This window comes from Lichenostomus cassidix, chromosome 25 (assembly GCF_008360975.1).
Source record: "Lichenostomus cassidix isolate B80296 chromosome 25, HeHo_3.0, whole genome shotgun sequence".
Lineage (NCBI taxonomy): Eukaryota > Metazoa > Chordata > Aves > Passeriformes > Meliphagidae > Lichenostomus > Lichenostomus cassidix.
The window spans coordinates 3,615,479-3,630,545 of record NC_139505.1 but is presented as its reverse complement, the minus strand read 5'-3'; the positions used below and the strand labels follow the sequence as shown (position 1 = coordinate 3,630,545).

General features: G+C 41.9%; 1 protein-coding gene across 1 annotated transcript in view; it reads right to left on the bottom strand.

Annotated features, from left to right (window-relative positions):
• The window catches only part of POGZ (pogo transposable element derived with ZNF domain), a 75,858-nt gene that overhangs the window by 10,558 nt on the left and 50,233 nt on the right, over nucleotides 1-15,067 (bottom strand). Inside the window, exons 12-15 of the mRNA XM_085082648.1 lie at nucleotides 13,780-13,926; nucleotides 10,344-10,478; nucleotides 7,147-7,310; nucleotides 1,533-1,673 (exon numbers count right to left, since the gene is read on the bottom strand). Coding sequence (XP_084938774.1) covers nucleotides 1,533-1,673; nucleotides 7,147-7,310; nucleotides 10,344-10,478; nucleotides 13,780-13,926 — 587 coding nt within the window. The remainder of the gene's footprint in view (nucleotides 1-1,532; nucleotides 1,674-7,146; nucleotides 7,311-10,343; nucleotides 10,479-13,779; nucleotides 13,927-15,067) is intronic.

Here is a 15,067-nt window from a genome sequence, read left to right as displayed (position 1 = left end):
GTTTTTCGCCCGATTTGCACCATTTTTGCTCCTAAAAACTCCATTTTTTTTCCCAAAACCCCCGATTTTTTTCCCAAAATCCCTACTTGATCCTGTGGTTGTCACTGACCAGTGAGCAGCAGCTGCTGGGATCAGCCAGTGTCTGATTTTCTCCATTTTTAACCCATTTTTCACCATTTCTTTGCCGTTTTTCGCCCGATTTTCACCGTTTTTGCTCCTAAAAATCCCAAATTTTTTCCCAAAATCCCAAATTTTTTCCCAAAATCCCTACTTGATCATGTGGTTGTTGTAGACCTGCGAGCAGCAGCTGCTGGGATCAGCCAGTGTCTGATTTTCTCCATTTCTAACCCATTTTTCACCATTTCTTCACCATTTTTCACCCGATTTTCGCCGTTTTTGCTCCTAAAACTCCCAAATTTTTTCCCAAAATCCCTACTTGATCATGTGGTTGGCGTAGGCCCGTGAGCAGCACCTGCTGGGATCAGCCACTGTCTGATTTGCTCCATTTTTAACCCATTTTTAACCCATTTTTCGCTGTTTTTTCGCCATTTTTCACCCTAGAACGACGTGGTTTTTTCCCAAAATCCCAGAATTTTCCCCAAAATCCCAGATTTTTCCCCTACTTGATCATGTGGTTGGTTTAGACTCAAGAGCAGCAGGTGCTGGGATCAGCCACTGTCTGATTTTCGCCATTTTTAACCATTTCTTCACCATTTTTCACCCGATTTTCGCCGTTTTTGCACCTAGAACTCCCAAATTTTTTCCCAAAAACCCCAAATTTTTTCCCAAAATCCCTACTTGATCCTGTGGTTGGCGTAGGCTCTGGAGCAGCAGCTGCTGTAGTGGCACAGGCAGCAATGAGTGTCCAATTTCCCCATTTTTAACCCATTTTTCGCCGTTTTTTCGCCATTTTTCGCCCTAGAACGACGCGGTTTTTTCCCAAAATCCCAGAATTTTTCCCCAAAATCCCAGATTTTTCCCCTACTTGATCATGTGGTTGGTTTAGACTCAAGAGCAGCAGCTGCTGGGATCAGCCAGTGTCTGATTTTCGCCATTTTTAACCATTTCTTCACCATTTTTCACCCGATTTTCGCCGTTTTTGCTCCTAAAAACTCCATTTTTTTTCTCAAAAACCCCAAATTTTTTCCCAAAATCCCTACTTGATCATGTGGTTGGCGTAGGCTCTGGAGCAGCAGCGGCTGTAGCGGCACAGGGAGCAATGAGTGTCACAATTTCCCCATTTTTCACCCATTTTTCACCATTTCCTCACCGGTTTTCGCCCGATTTTCACCATTTTTGCTCCTAAAACTCCCATTTTTTTTCCCAAAACCCCCGATTTTTTTCCCAAAATCCCTACTTGATCCGGTGGTTGTCACTGACCAGTGAGCAGCAGCTGCTGGGATCAGCCAGTGTCTGATTTTCTCCATTTTTCACCATTTCTTCACCATTTTTCACCCGATTTTCGCCGTTTTTGCACCTAGAACTCCCAAATTTTTTCCCAAAAACCCCAGATTTTTTCCCAAAATCCCTACTTGATCATGTGGTTGGCGTAGGCCCGTGAGCAGCAGGTGCTGTAGCGGCACAGGGAGCAATGCACGTAGGTGGGGAAGTGGTTGGGGAAGTCAGGAATCTCAAAGCTGCACTCCAGGCAGGTCTGCCTGCCCAGGCCGCTCCTGGAATGGGGAGAAAAACGGGAAAAACGGGGAAAAACGGGGAAAAAATGGATTTAGGGGGTCAGGGGGGTGAATTCTGAAATTAATGGGTTTTTCACATAATTTGCGTTTTCCCCACAATTCCCCGTTTTTCCCATAATTTTCTATTTTTCCCACAATTTTTTATTTTCCCCAGAATGGCCCATTTTTCCCATAATTTTCTATTTTCCAAAAATTCTCCATTTTTCCCATGATTTTCTATTTTTCCCACAATTCTCTATTTTCCCCACAATTCCCATTTTTTCCACAATTCCCCATTTCCCCATAATTTTCTATTTTCCCCACAATTCCTCATTTTTCCCACAATTTGCATTTTCCCTCAATTCCCCATTTTCCCCATGATTTTCTATTTTTTCCAGAATTCCTCATTTTTCCACAATTCCCCATTTTTCCCATAATTTTCCCATTTTCCCACAATTCCCATTTTCCCCCAATTTTCTGTTTTCCCCACAATTCCCATTTTCCCAATTCCCCATTTTTCCCACAATTCAATTTTTCCCAAAATTCCCCATTTTACCCACAATTCCTTATTTTCTCTCAATTCCCATTTTTCACACAATTCCCCATTTCCCCAAAATTCCCCATTTTTCCCATGATTTTCTATTTTCCAAAAATTCCCCATTTTTCCCATAATTTTCTATTTTCCAAAAATTCTCCGTTTTCCCCATAATTTTCTATTTTCCAAAAATTCCCCATTTCCCCTCAATTCCCCAGTTTTCCCATAATTTTCTGTTTTCCCCACAATTCCTCATTTTCCCTCAATTCCCCATTTTCCCTACAATTCCCAATTTTTCCCATAATTTTCTATTTTCCAAAAATTCCCCATTTTTCCCACAATTTCCCATTTTTCCCACAATTTTCTATTTTCTCCACAATTCCCATTTTTCACACTATTCTCCATTTTTTCCCAAAATTCCCCATTTCCCCAAAATTCCCCATTTTCCCCACAATTCCCAATTTTTCCCCTAATTTTCTATTTTCCAAAAATTCCCCATTTTTCCACAATTCCCCATTTTTCCCATAATTTTCTATTTTCCCCACAATTCCTCATTTTCCCTCAATTCTTCATTTTCCCTCAATTCCCCATTTCCCCCACAATTCCCAATTTTCCCCATAATTTTCTATTTTCCAAAAATTCCCCATTCTTCCACAATTCCCCACTTTTCCCACAATTTCCCATTTTTCCCATAATTTTCTATTTTCCCCACAATTCCTCATTTTCCCTCAATTCCCCATTTTCCCCACAATTCCCCATTTTTCCCATAATTTTCAATTTTCCCCACAATTTCCCACTTTTCCCACAATTCCCCATTTTTCCTATAATTTTGTTTTCCCTACAATTCCCCATAATTTTCTGTTTTCCCCACAATTCCCATTTTTCACACTATTCTCCATTTTTTCCCAAAATTCCCCATTTTCCCCACAATTCCCCATTTTCCTATAATTTTCTGTTTTCCAAAAATTCCATATTTTTCCACAATTCCCAATTTTCCCCATAACTTTCTATTTTCCAGAAATTCCCCCTTTTTCCACAATTCCCTATTTTCCCCACAATTCCCTATTTTCCAAAAATTCCCCATTTTCCCCTCAATTCCCCATTTCCCCACAATTTCCCCCAAAATCCCCAATTTCTCCCCAATTTTTTTCCCTAAATCCCTGTTTTTTCCCCATTTCTCCACTTTTTCCCCCGATTTTTCCCCCCAATTTCCCCACAATTCCTGATCTTGTTCCCCAAAATCCCCATTTTTCCCCCATTTTTTCCCCAGTTTTTTCCCCATTTTCTCCTGGATTTCACCCAAAATCCCCAATTTTCCCAAATTCCCCGTTTTTCCCCCCAAATTTCAGATTATCCACTGACGTTTTTCGGCCGGTGCGTCGCAGGGCGCAGAGCAGCAGAGGCTGCTGGGACTCTGATCCCAAACATCCCCAAAATCCCCATTTTCTCCCCAAAATTCCCATTTTCTCCCAGGTTTTTGTCCCAAAACTTATCTTTTTTCCCAAAATCCGTTTTTTTCCCATATTTTTCCCATTTTTCCCCCAAATTCCCCCATTTTTTCTCCCCAATTTCTCCCAAAATTCCCATTTTCTCCCAGATTTTCCCCCAAAATTCCCGGTTTTTCCCCAATTTTCCCCCAAATTTTCCCATTTTCCCCCCAATTTTCCCCATTTTTCTCCAGGATTTTTCTCCCTAAAATCCCCATTTTTCCCCCACTTTTTTCCCATTTTTTCCCCAAATTTCCCCCAATTTCCTCCTGATTTCTCCCAAACTTTCCCCAATTTTTACCGAAATCTCAGTTTTTCCCAAAATCCCCGTTTTTCCCCCCAAATTTCAGATTCTCCACTGACGTTTTTCGGCCGGTGCGTCGCGGGGCGCAGAGCAGCAGAGGCTGCTGAGCCTCAGATCCCAAACCTTCCCTGGAATTTCCCAAATTTCTCTATTTTCTCCCCATTTTCTCCCCCAAAATTTCCCCATTTTTATCCTGATTTTTCCCCCGATTTCCCCCCAAAAAATCCCCATTTTTCCCTCATTTTTTCCCCAAATTTCCCCATTTTTTCCCTAATTTTCCCCAAATTTCCTCCTGATTTCTCCCAAACTTTCCCCAATTTTTCCCAAAATCTCAGTTTTTCCCAAAATCCCCGTTTTTCCCCCCAATTTCCACTGACGTTTTTCGGCCGGTGCGTCGCGGGGCGCAGAGCAGCAGAGGCTGCTGAGCCTCAGATCCCAAACCTTCCCTGGAATTCCCATTTTTCCCCAAATTTCCCTATTTTTCTCCCAGATTTTTCTCCCAAAATCCCCATTTCCCCCCCCCCCAAATCCCCCTTTTTCCCCCAATTTTTCCCAAAATCCCCATTTTTTTCCCCAAAATTCCCATTTTTCCACCATTTTTTCCGCCTGATTTCTCCCAAAATTCCTGTTCTTTCCCCCAGATTTCCCCATTTTGCTCCCGAATTTTTCTCCCAAAATCCCCATTTTTCCCCCAAAACCCCCAATTTCTCGCCAAATTTCCCCATTTTATCCCCAATTTTCCCCCCAATTTCTCCCAGAATTCCCATTTTCTCCCAGATTTTTCCCCCAAATTTCCCCATTTTTTCCCCAAATGTCCCCATTTTTTTCCCCATTTTCTCCCCATTTCACCCCAAAATTTCCCCAAATTTTCCCCATTTCACCAAATTTTTCCCAAAATCCCCATTTTTTCCCCCTTTTCCACTGACGTCCTGCCCAAAAATCCCCCAAAATTCCTATTTTCTCCTGGATTTTTCCCCCAAAATTCGCGGTTTTTCCCCATTTTTTCCCCATTTCACCCCAAATTTTCCCCCATTTTTCCCCAAATTTCCCAAAATCCCCATTTTCCCCCCAATTCCACTGACGTTTTTCGGCCGGTGCGTCGCGGGGCGCAGAGCAGCAGAGGCTGCTGAGCCTCAGATCCCAAACCTTCCCGGGAATTCCCATTTTTCCCCAAATTTCCCCAAAAATTCCTGGTTTTTCCCCAAAATTCCCCATTTTTTCCCCAATTTTTCCCTAAATGTCCCAATTTTTCTCCCAGATTTTTCTCCTGAAATTCCCGTTTTCCCCCCAATTTTTTCCCAAATTTTTTCCCTGAAATACCCATTTTCTCCCTCATTTTCTCCCCATTTTTCCCAAAATTGCCATTTCTTCCTAAAATCCCCATTTTTTTCCCCAAAATCCCCATTTTTCCCCCCATTTTCACTCACATTTTCTAGACAGTCCTGCCACGAGATCCCCCAAAATTCCCATTTTCTCCCCAATTTTCCCCCAAATTTCCCCATTTTTTCCCCATTTTTTCCCCATTTTACCTCAAAATTTCCCCATTTTTTCCCAAAACCCCCAATTTCTCCCCCAATTTCCCCAATTTTTCCCCTGATTTCTCCCAGAATTCCCATTTTCTCCCAGATTTTTCCCCCAAATTTCCCCTTTTTTTTCCCCATTTTCTCCCCATTTCACCCCAAAATTTCCCCAAATTTTCCCCATTTCACCCCAATTTTTCCCAAAATCCCCATTTTTTCCCCCTTTTCCACTGACGTCCTGCCCAAAAATCCCCCAAAATTCCCATTTTCTCCTGGATTTTCCTCCCAAAATTCCCAATTTTTCCCAAATTTCCCCAAATTTTCCCAAAATCCCCATTTTTCCCAAAATCCCCATTTTTCCCCCCATTTCCAGTGACGTTTTCCGGCCGGTGCGGCACAGTGCGCAGAGCAGCAGAGGCTGCTGGGACTCTGAGCCCAAACATCCCCAAAATCCCCATTTTTTTCCCCAATTTTTCCACAAATTTCTCCCAAAACTCCAGTTTTTCCCCAATTTCTCCAAAATCCCTAATTTCTCCCCGATTTCTCCCCAAAATTCCTAATAATTTTCCCCAAAATCCCCAATTTTCCCAAAATTTTTTCCCCAAATTTTCTCCCAATTTTTCCCCAAATTTCCCTGTTTTTCCCCCATTTTTCCCATTTTTTCTCCCCGATTTCTCCCAAAATTTGCATTTTTCCCCCAATTTTTCGGGAAATTTCCCCCAAATTTCCCAATTTTTCTCCCAGATTTTTCTCCCAAAATCCCCAATTTTTCCCAAATCCCCATTTTTCTCCCCAAAATTCCCATTCTCTCCCGGATTTTTCTCCCAAAATCCCCATTTTTCCCCCAAATTTCCCCATTTTTTCTCCAATTTTTCCCCAAATTTCCCCATTTTTTCCCCAAAATCCCCATTTTTCTCCCCAAAATTCCCATATTTCCACCATTTTTTCTCCCCGATTTCCCCCAAATTTCCTCATTTTATCTCCATTTTCCCCCCAAATTTCCCCATTTTTCCCACATTTTCCCCCATTTTTCCCCAAAATCTCAGTTTTTCCCAATTTCCCCATTTTTCCCCCCAAATTTCAGATTATCCACTGACGTTTTTCGGCCGGTGCGTCGCGGGGCGCAGAGCAGCAGAGGCTGCTGAGCCTCAGATCCCAAACCTTCCCAGGAATTCCCATTTTTCCCCAAATTTCCCCAAACTTCCCCATTTTCTCCCAGATTTCTCTCAAAATCCCAAATTTTCGCAAAATCCTCGTTTTTCTCCCCAAAATTCACATTATTCACTGACGTTTTCTGGCCAGTCCTGCCCAAAGATCCCCCAAAATTCCCGTTTTTCCCCCAATTTTTCCCCCCAAATTTCCCCCAAATTTCTCCCCGATTTCCCCCAAAATCCCCAATTTTCCCCAAATTTCTCCATTTTATCCCCAATTTTTCCTCCGATTTCTCCCAGAATTCCCATTTTTTCTCCCCGATTTCCCCCAAATTTCCCATTTTCTCTCCAATTTTTCCCCAAATTTCCCGGTTTTTCTCCCGGATTTTTCTCCCAAAACCCCCAGTTTCCCCCATTTCACCCCAATTTTCCCCAATTTTCCCAAAATCCCCATTTTTCCCCCCGTTTCCACTGACGTTTTGCGGCCGGTGCGTCGCGGGGCGCAGAGCAGCAGAGGCTGCTGAGCCTCAGATCCCAAACCTTCCCGGGAATTTCCATCCAAACCCAAACCTGCCGAGGAAACCTCGCAGGGCAGCGGCAGCGGGCGAGGCTGGGCGCCGCGGGAGGCGCGGATTGTCACCTGGGGAGAGGGAATTTGGGGTGAAAAATGGGGAATTTGGGAAAAATTGGGTGAAAAATAGGGAAATTGGGGGGGAAAATGGGTGAAAAATGAGAGAAAAATGGGGAAATTGGGGGGAAAAATGGGGGGAAAAGGGGAAAATTGGGGTTTTTCAGATAGTTGAGAGCGGCTGGGGACCTTGGGAGGCACGGATCGTCACCTGGGGATGGGAATTTGGAGTGAGAAATGGGGAATTTGGGAAAATTTAGGTGAAAAATGGGAAAAAACGGGGAAAAAATGGGAAAAATTGGGTGAAAAACGGGGAAAATTGGGGTGAAATTGGGGTGAAATTGGGGTTTTTGGGGAGGCTGGGCGCCGCGGGAGGCACAGATCGTCACCTGGGGATGGGAATTTGGGGTGAAAAATGGGAAATTTGGGAAAAATTGGGTGAAAAATGGGAAAAACGGGGAAAAAATGGGAAAAATTGGGTGAAAAACGGGGAAAATTGGGGTGAAATTGGGGTTTTTGGGGAGGCTGGGCGCCGCGGGACGCGCGGATCGTCACCTGGGAAAATGGGAAATTGGGGTGAAAAATGGGAAATTTGGGAAAAAATGGGGAAAAAACAGGAAAAAAATGGGAAAAATTGGGTGAAAACCAAAAAAAGAATGGGGAAATTGGGTGAAAATTGGGGTGAAATTGGGGTTTTTGGGGAGCTGGGCGCCGCGGGAGGCGCGGATCGTCACCTGGGAACGGGAATTTGGGGTGAAAAATGGGGAATTTGGGAAAATTTGGGTGAAAAATGGGAAAAATTGGGGGGGAAAATGGGTGAAAAATGAGAGAAAAATGGGGAAATTGGGGTTTTTTGGAGAGTTGAAATCGGCTGGGCACCGCGGGAGGCGCGGATCGTCACCTGGGAACGGGAATTTGGGGTGAAAAATGGGGAATTTGGGAAAAAATGGGTGAAAAATGGGAAAATTGGGTGAAAAACAAAAAAAAATGGGGAAATTGGATGAAAATTGGGGTGAAATTGGGGTTTTTAGGAGAGTTGAAAGAGGCTGGGGACCTTGGGAGGCACAGATTGTCACCTGGGGATGGGAAATTGGGGTGAAAAATGGGAAATTTGGGAAAATTTGGGTGAAAAATTGGAAAATTGGGGAGGAAAATGGGAGAAATAGGGTGAAACTTGGGGCGAAATTGGGGGAAAAATAGGGGAAATTGGGGGGAAATTGGGGGGAAATGGGGTTTTTGGGGAGCTGGGCACCACGGGAGGCACAGATCGTCACCTGGGGAGAGGAAATCTGGGAAATTTTGGGGTGAAAAATGAGAAATTTGGGAAAAAATGGGTGAAAATGGGGGAAAAATGGGAAAAACAGGAAAATCAGGAGGAAAAATGGGTGAAAAATGAGAGAAAAATGGGGAAATTGGAGTTTTTTGGAGTTTAGAGCAGTTGCGGACCTCGGGAGGCGTGGATTGTCACCTGGGGGATCAGAATTTGGGTGAAAAACGGGAAATTTGGGAAAAAATGGGGAAAATTGGTAAAAACTTGGATGAAATTGGGGGGAAAAATGGGGAAATTAGGGGGAAATTGTGGTTTTTCCGAGAGTTGAAAGAGGCTGGGGACCTTGGGAGGCACAGATTGTCACCTGGGGAATCAGAATTGGGGAAAATTTGGGGTGAAAAATGGGAAATTTGAGACAAATTGGGAAATTTGGGGAGAAAAATGGGAAAAACTGGGTGAAAAACAGAAAAAAAGGGAAAATTAGGGGAGAAATCGGAGGGAAATTGGGGTTTTTCAGAGAGTTGGGGACAGCGGGAAATGCGGATTGTCACCTGGGGAGAGGAATTTGGGGCGAAAAATGGGAAATTTGGGAAAAAATGGGAAAAATTGGGAAAAATTGGTGTGAAATTGGGGGGAAAAATGGGGAAATTGGGGTTTTTTGGGGAGTTGAAATCGGCTGAGGACCGCCGGAGGTGCAGATTGTCACCTGGGAAATGGGAATTTGGGGTGAAAAACGGGAAATTTGGGAAAAAATGGGGTGAAAAATGGGAAAATTGGGTGAAATTGGGGGAAAAATGGGGAAATTGGGGTGAAATTAGGGGGAAATTGGGGTTTTTCAGGGAGTTGAAAGCGGCTGGGGACCTCGGGAAGTCCCCTAAAAAATCCCAATATTTTCCCCACAACCCCAAATTCCCATAAAACTCCCAAAATTCCCGAATTTCCCCACCTTGGTGCCAGGTTTGAGCCCACAAAAAACCCCAATAAATCCCACAAAAAAACTCTTTAAAAAAACCCAATAAATCCCTCAAAAAACCCCAAAAAAATCCCATAAAAAGTCCTCCAAAAAACCCAAAAAAATCCCTTAAAAACCAAAAAAATCTCTTAAAAAACCAAATAAACAAAAAAACCCTGAAAAAATCTATTCAAAAAACAAAAAAAATCCCTTAAAACACCAAAAAAAATCCATTAAAAAAATCAATTAATGCAAGCAAAAAATCCCAAAAAAACCACCAAAAAAAACAAAACAAATCCCAAAAAATCCCAAAAAACCCCAAAAAATCCTAATATTTTTCCCACCACCCCAAACTCCCATAAAATCCCCAAAAATTCCCAAAAATCCCCAAATTCCCCACCTTGGTTCCAAGGTTGAGCCCACAAAAATCACCTAATAAATCCCACCAAAAATCCCAATAAATGCCACAAAAAAATCCCTTAAAAAACTTCAAGAAATCCCTTAAAAAACCAAAAAAACCCTTTAAAAAACAAAAAAATCTCAAAAAAACCCTCAAAAAATAGCATTAAAAACCTCAAAAAATCCCTTTAAAAAACTAAAAAAATCCCAAAAACCCAAATAAATCCCAAAATCCCTAATAAATCCCAAAAACCCAAATAAATCCCAAAAAAAACATTAAAAAACCTCCAAAAAAATCCCAAAAAACCCTTAAAAAATCCAAAAAAAAATCCAAAAAAACCCCAAAAAATCCCAATATTTTCCCCACAACTCCCACCACCCCAAAACTCCCCAAAAAATTCCCAAAAATCCCCAAATTTCCCACCTTGGTTCCAGGCTTGAGCCCCTCGAGCTGCTTGGGCTTGCGGAAGGTTTTGTGATGCTGCAGTTTGTGCTCAATCTTGTCCTTGGCGAACAGGAACTGCAGCCTGCACTTGTTGCAGTGGTAAACACTCTTCTTCTGCACCAAAATTAATCACAATTCATTAATTAGTAATTAGGGATTAATTAGGGGAAAAACCGCGGCGAAATTCGGGTTAAAAATGGGGAAAAAAGCAAAAAAAATTGAATTTTTTTCCTATTTAAAATTCGTTTTTCTTCCCAAAGTTCCTAATAAAATCGAAAGGTTTTAATTAATGAATTAAAGTTATTAAATCTTTAATTTAATTTGAGTTTTATTGTTTGATTTTTTTGGTTGAGGTTTTTCTTTTTGGTTGAGTTTTTATTTTAAATTAGATTTAAAATTGATTAATTAATTAATTAAGTAGTAGTACTATTATAATAATTATAATTAATTAATTAAGTAGTTTTAATGTCAGGTTTCTGCACACCTGGAAGTACCAGGAAAACCCAACCTTAATTACTAATTAATAATTAATCCGTCATTAATTAATTATTATTATTAATAATTTTTAAAAATCCTATTTTTTTCCAATGAAATCTCTGGAATTCTATGCTGAAATCCCATTTTTTCCATGAAAACCATGGAATTTCAAGTTGAAATACCATTTTTTTCTGGACCAAAATCTCATTTTTTCCAAGGAAATCCACAGAATTCTGTGCCAAAATCCCATTTTTCTGGTGAAAACCATAGAATTCCATCCCAAAATCCCATTTATTCTGGGCTGAAACCCCATTTTTCCTAGAAAAGCCACAGAATTTCAAGCCAAAATCCCTTTTTTTTGGGGCCAAAATCCCGTTTTTCCCAGAAAAATCCCATTTTTCCATCCCAAAATCTCAGCTGGTGCCTCATGAAGTGCTGCTGGAAGGTTGGGAATTCCATCCAAAATCCCATTTTTCCATCCCAAAATCCCATTTTTCCATCCCAAAATCCCATTTTTCCATCCCAAAATCCCATTTTTCCACCCCAAATCCCATTTTTTCCAAGGAAAACCATGGAATTCTATGCTGAAATCCTATTTTTTCCATGAAATCCCTGGAATTTCAGGCTGAAACACCATTTTTTCTGGACCAAAATCCCATTTTTTCGTAGGAAAACCATAGAATTCCACTCCAAATCCCATTTTTTCCAGGGAAATCCCTGGAATTTTGGGCCAAAACCCCATTTTTCCCATGAAAAACAGGGAATTCCAGACCCAAATCCCATTTTTTCCTAGGAAAACCATGGAATTCTGGGCAAAATCCCATTTTCTCCATAAAAACAAAGGAATTCTGGGCGAAAAACCCACTTTTTCCAAGGAAAAGCATGGAATTCCAGACCAAAACCCCATTTTTTCCTAGGAAAATCCCATTTTTCCATCCCAAAACCACCTTTTTTTTCCATCCAAAATCCCATTTTTTCCTAAGAAAACCACAGAATTCCATCCCAAAATCCCATTTTTTCCCATTTTTTTCCCAAATCCCACCTGGTGCCTCATGAAGTGCTGCTGGAATGATGGAAATTCCACCCAAAATCCTATTTTTTCCCATTTTTCCCATTTTTTCCCCAAAATTCCACCTGGTGCCTCATGAAGTGCTGCTGGAATGTTGGGAATTCCACCCAAAATCCCATTTTTCCATCCCCAAATCCCATTTTTCCATCCCCAAATCCCATTTTTCCATCCCAAAATCCCATTTTTCCACCCCAAATCCCATTTTTTCCAAGGAAAACCATGGAATTTCATGCTGAAATCCCATTTTTCCCATGAAATCCCTGGAATTTCAGGCTGAAATCCCATTTTTTCTGGACCAAAATCCCATTTTTTGTAGTGAAAACCATGGAATTTCAGACCAAAACCCTAAATTTTCTGCTGAAAACCCCAGAATTCCATCCCAAAATCCCATTTTTCCCTAGGAAAAGCATGGAATTCTGAGCCAAAACCTCATTTTCACCTAGGAAAACCACAGAATTCCATCCCAAAATCCCATTTTTATTGGTGAAAACCATAGAATTCCAGGCTATAATCCCGATTTTCCATCCCAAAATCCCATTTTTATTGGTGAAATCCATGAAATTCCAGGCTGAGATCCCATTTTTCCATCCCAAAATCCCATTTTTTCCTAGAAAAACCACATTTTTCCATCCCAAAATCCCATTTTTTCCTAGAAAAACCACATTTTTCCATCCCAAAATCCTATTTTTTCCCATTCTTTCCACCCCAAAACCCCATTTTTTCCCATTTTTTCCCATTTTTCCATCCCAAATTCCCATTTTTCCCCAAACCCCCACCTGGTGCCTCATGAAGTGCTGCTGGAAGGTTGGGAATTCTACCCAAAATCCCATTTTCCCATCCCAAAACCCCATTTTTTCCCATTTTTCCATCCCAAAATCCCAATTTTTTGGGCCAAAATCCCATTTTTCCATCCCAAAATCCTTTTTTTTCCCATTTTTCCACCCAAAAATCCCATTTTTCCCCATTTTTCCCAAATCCCACCTGGTGCCTCATGAAGTGCTGCTGGAATGATGGAAATTCCACCCAAACCCCATTTTTCCACCCCAAAATCCCATTTTTTCCCATGAAAATCCCATTTTGTCATCTGAAAACCACAGAATCCCATCCCAAAATCCCATTTTTCCATCCCAAAATCCCAGTTTTTCCCATTTTTCCATCCCAAAATCCCATTTTTTCCCATTTTTCCATCCCAAATCCCACCTGGTGCCTCATGAAGTGCTGCCGGAAGGCTGGAAATTCCACCCAAACCCCATTTTTTCCCATTTTTTCTCTCCCAAATCCCACCTGGTGCCTCATGAAGTGCTGCTGGAAGGCTGGAAATTCCACCCCAAATCCCATTTTTTCCCATTTTTCCCTCCCAAACTCCCATTTTTTCCCATTTTTCCCCATTTTCCATCCCAATCTCTCCCACCTGGTGCCTCATGAAGTGCTGCTGGAAGGCTGGGAATTCCACCCAAACCCCATTTTTCCATCCCAAAACCCCATTTTTTCCCATTTTTCCATTCCAAAACCCCATTTTTTCCCATTTTTCCCCATTTTTTCCCCAATCTCTCCCACCTGGTGCCTCATGAAGTGCTGCTGGAAGGCTGGAAATTCCACCCAAACCCCATTTTTTCCCATGAAAAACCCATTTTTCCATCCCAAAATCCCAATTTTTTGGGCCAAAATCCCATTTTTTCCCATTTTTCCCTCCCAAATTCCCATTTTTCCCCATTTTTCCATCCCAAAATCCCATTTTTCCCCATTTTTCCATCCCAAAATCCCATTTTTTCCCATTTTTCCATCCCAAAATCCCATTTTTTCCCATTTTTCCATTGCAAAACCCCATTTTTTCCCATTTTTCCCCATTTTTTCCCCAATCTCTCCCACCTGGTGCCTCATGAAGTGCTGCTGGAAGGCGTTGCCGTTCTTGAACACCTTGAGGCAGTAAGGGCAGAGCAGGTGCCGAGTGTCCTCGTGGAGCATCCTGAAGTGACTGTCCACCTCGGAATAGAGCGATGAACGGTACTGACACACCTGGGAAAGCCAAAAATTCCATGGATTTGGGTCATTTTGGGAATTAATGGGGAAAAAATCCCGGATTTTGGGTGATTTCAGCAGGATTTTGGGTGATTTCAGGAGGATTTCTGGGTGAAAAGTGTCCTCATGGAACATCCTGAAATGGCTGTCCACCTCCGAGTACAGCAAGGAGCGGTACTGGCACACCTGGGAGAGCCAAAAATTCCATGGATTATTGGGAAAAATCTGGGATTTTGGGAAAAATCCGGGATTTTGGGTGATTTCAGGAGGATTTATGGGTGAAGTGTCCTCATGCAGCATCCTGAAATGGCTGTCCACCTCTGAGTACAGCGAGGAGCGGTACTGACACACCTGGGAATGGGAAAATTTGGGATGAAATCCGAAAATTCCATGGATTTGGGTCATTTCTGCATCAGGATATGGAAAAATCCTGGATTTTGGGTCATTTCAGCAGCATTTCTGGATGAGAAGTGACTGTGAACCTCAGAATAGAAGGATGAACGGTACTGGCACACCTGGGAAAGCCAAAAATTTGGGATGAAATCCATGGATTTGGGTCATTTTGGGAATTAATGGGGAAAAAAATCCCAAATTTTGGGTGATTTCGGGAGGATTTCTGGGTGAGAAGTGTCCTGAAGTTACTGTGATCCTCGGAATAGAGCGAGGAATGGGATTGAAACACCTGGGAATGGGAAAATTCCATGGATTATTGGGAAAAATCTGGGACTTTGGGTGATTTCGGCAGGATTTGGGTGATTTCAGCAGCAGGATGTGGGAAAATCCATTGATTTGGGGGTGAAATTGTCCTTGTGGAGCATCTGGAATGACTTCAGCTAGGAATAGAGGGAGGAATGGGATAGAAACACCTGGAAAATGGGAAAATTTGGGACGAAATCCATGGATTTGGGTCATTTCAATAGTGGGAAGAGGGAAAATCCTGATAAATAGGGAAAAATCCTGGATTTTGGGTCATTTCAGCAGCTGGATGTGAGACAATCACAATGAATGGGATGAATGGGATTGAAACACCTGGAAAATGGGAAAATTTGGGATGAAATCCATGGAATTCCATCCTGAAATCCCGGGAATTCTCACCTGACACATGAAGAGAATCTCCCAGAGTCATTCTGGAGGTTTT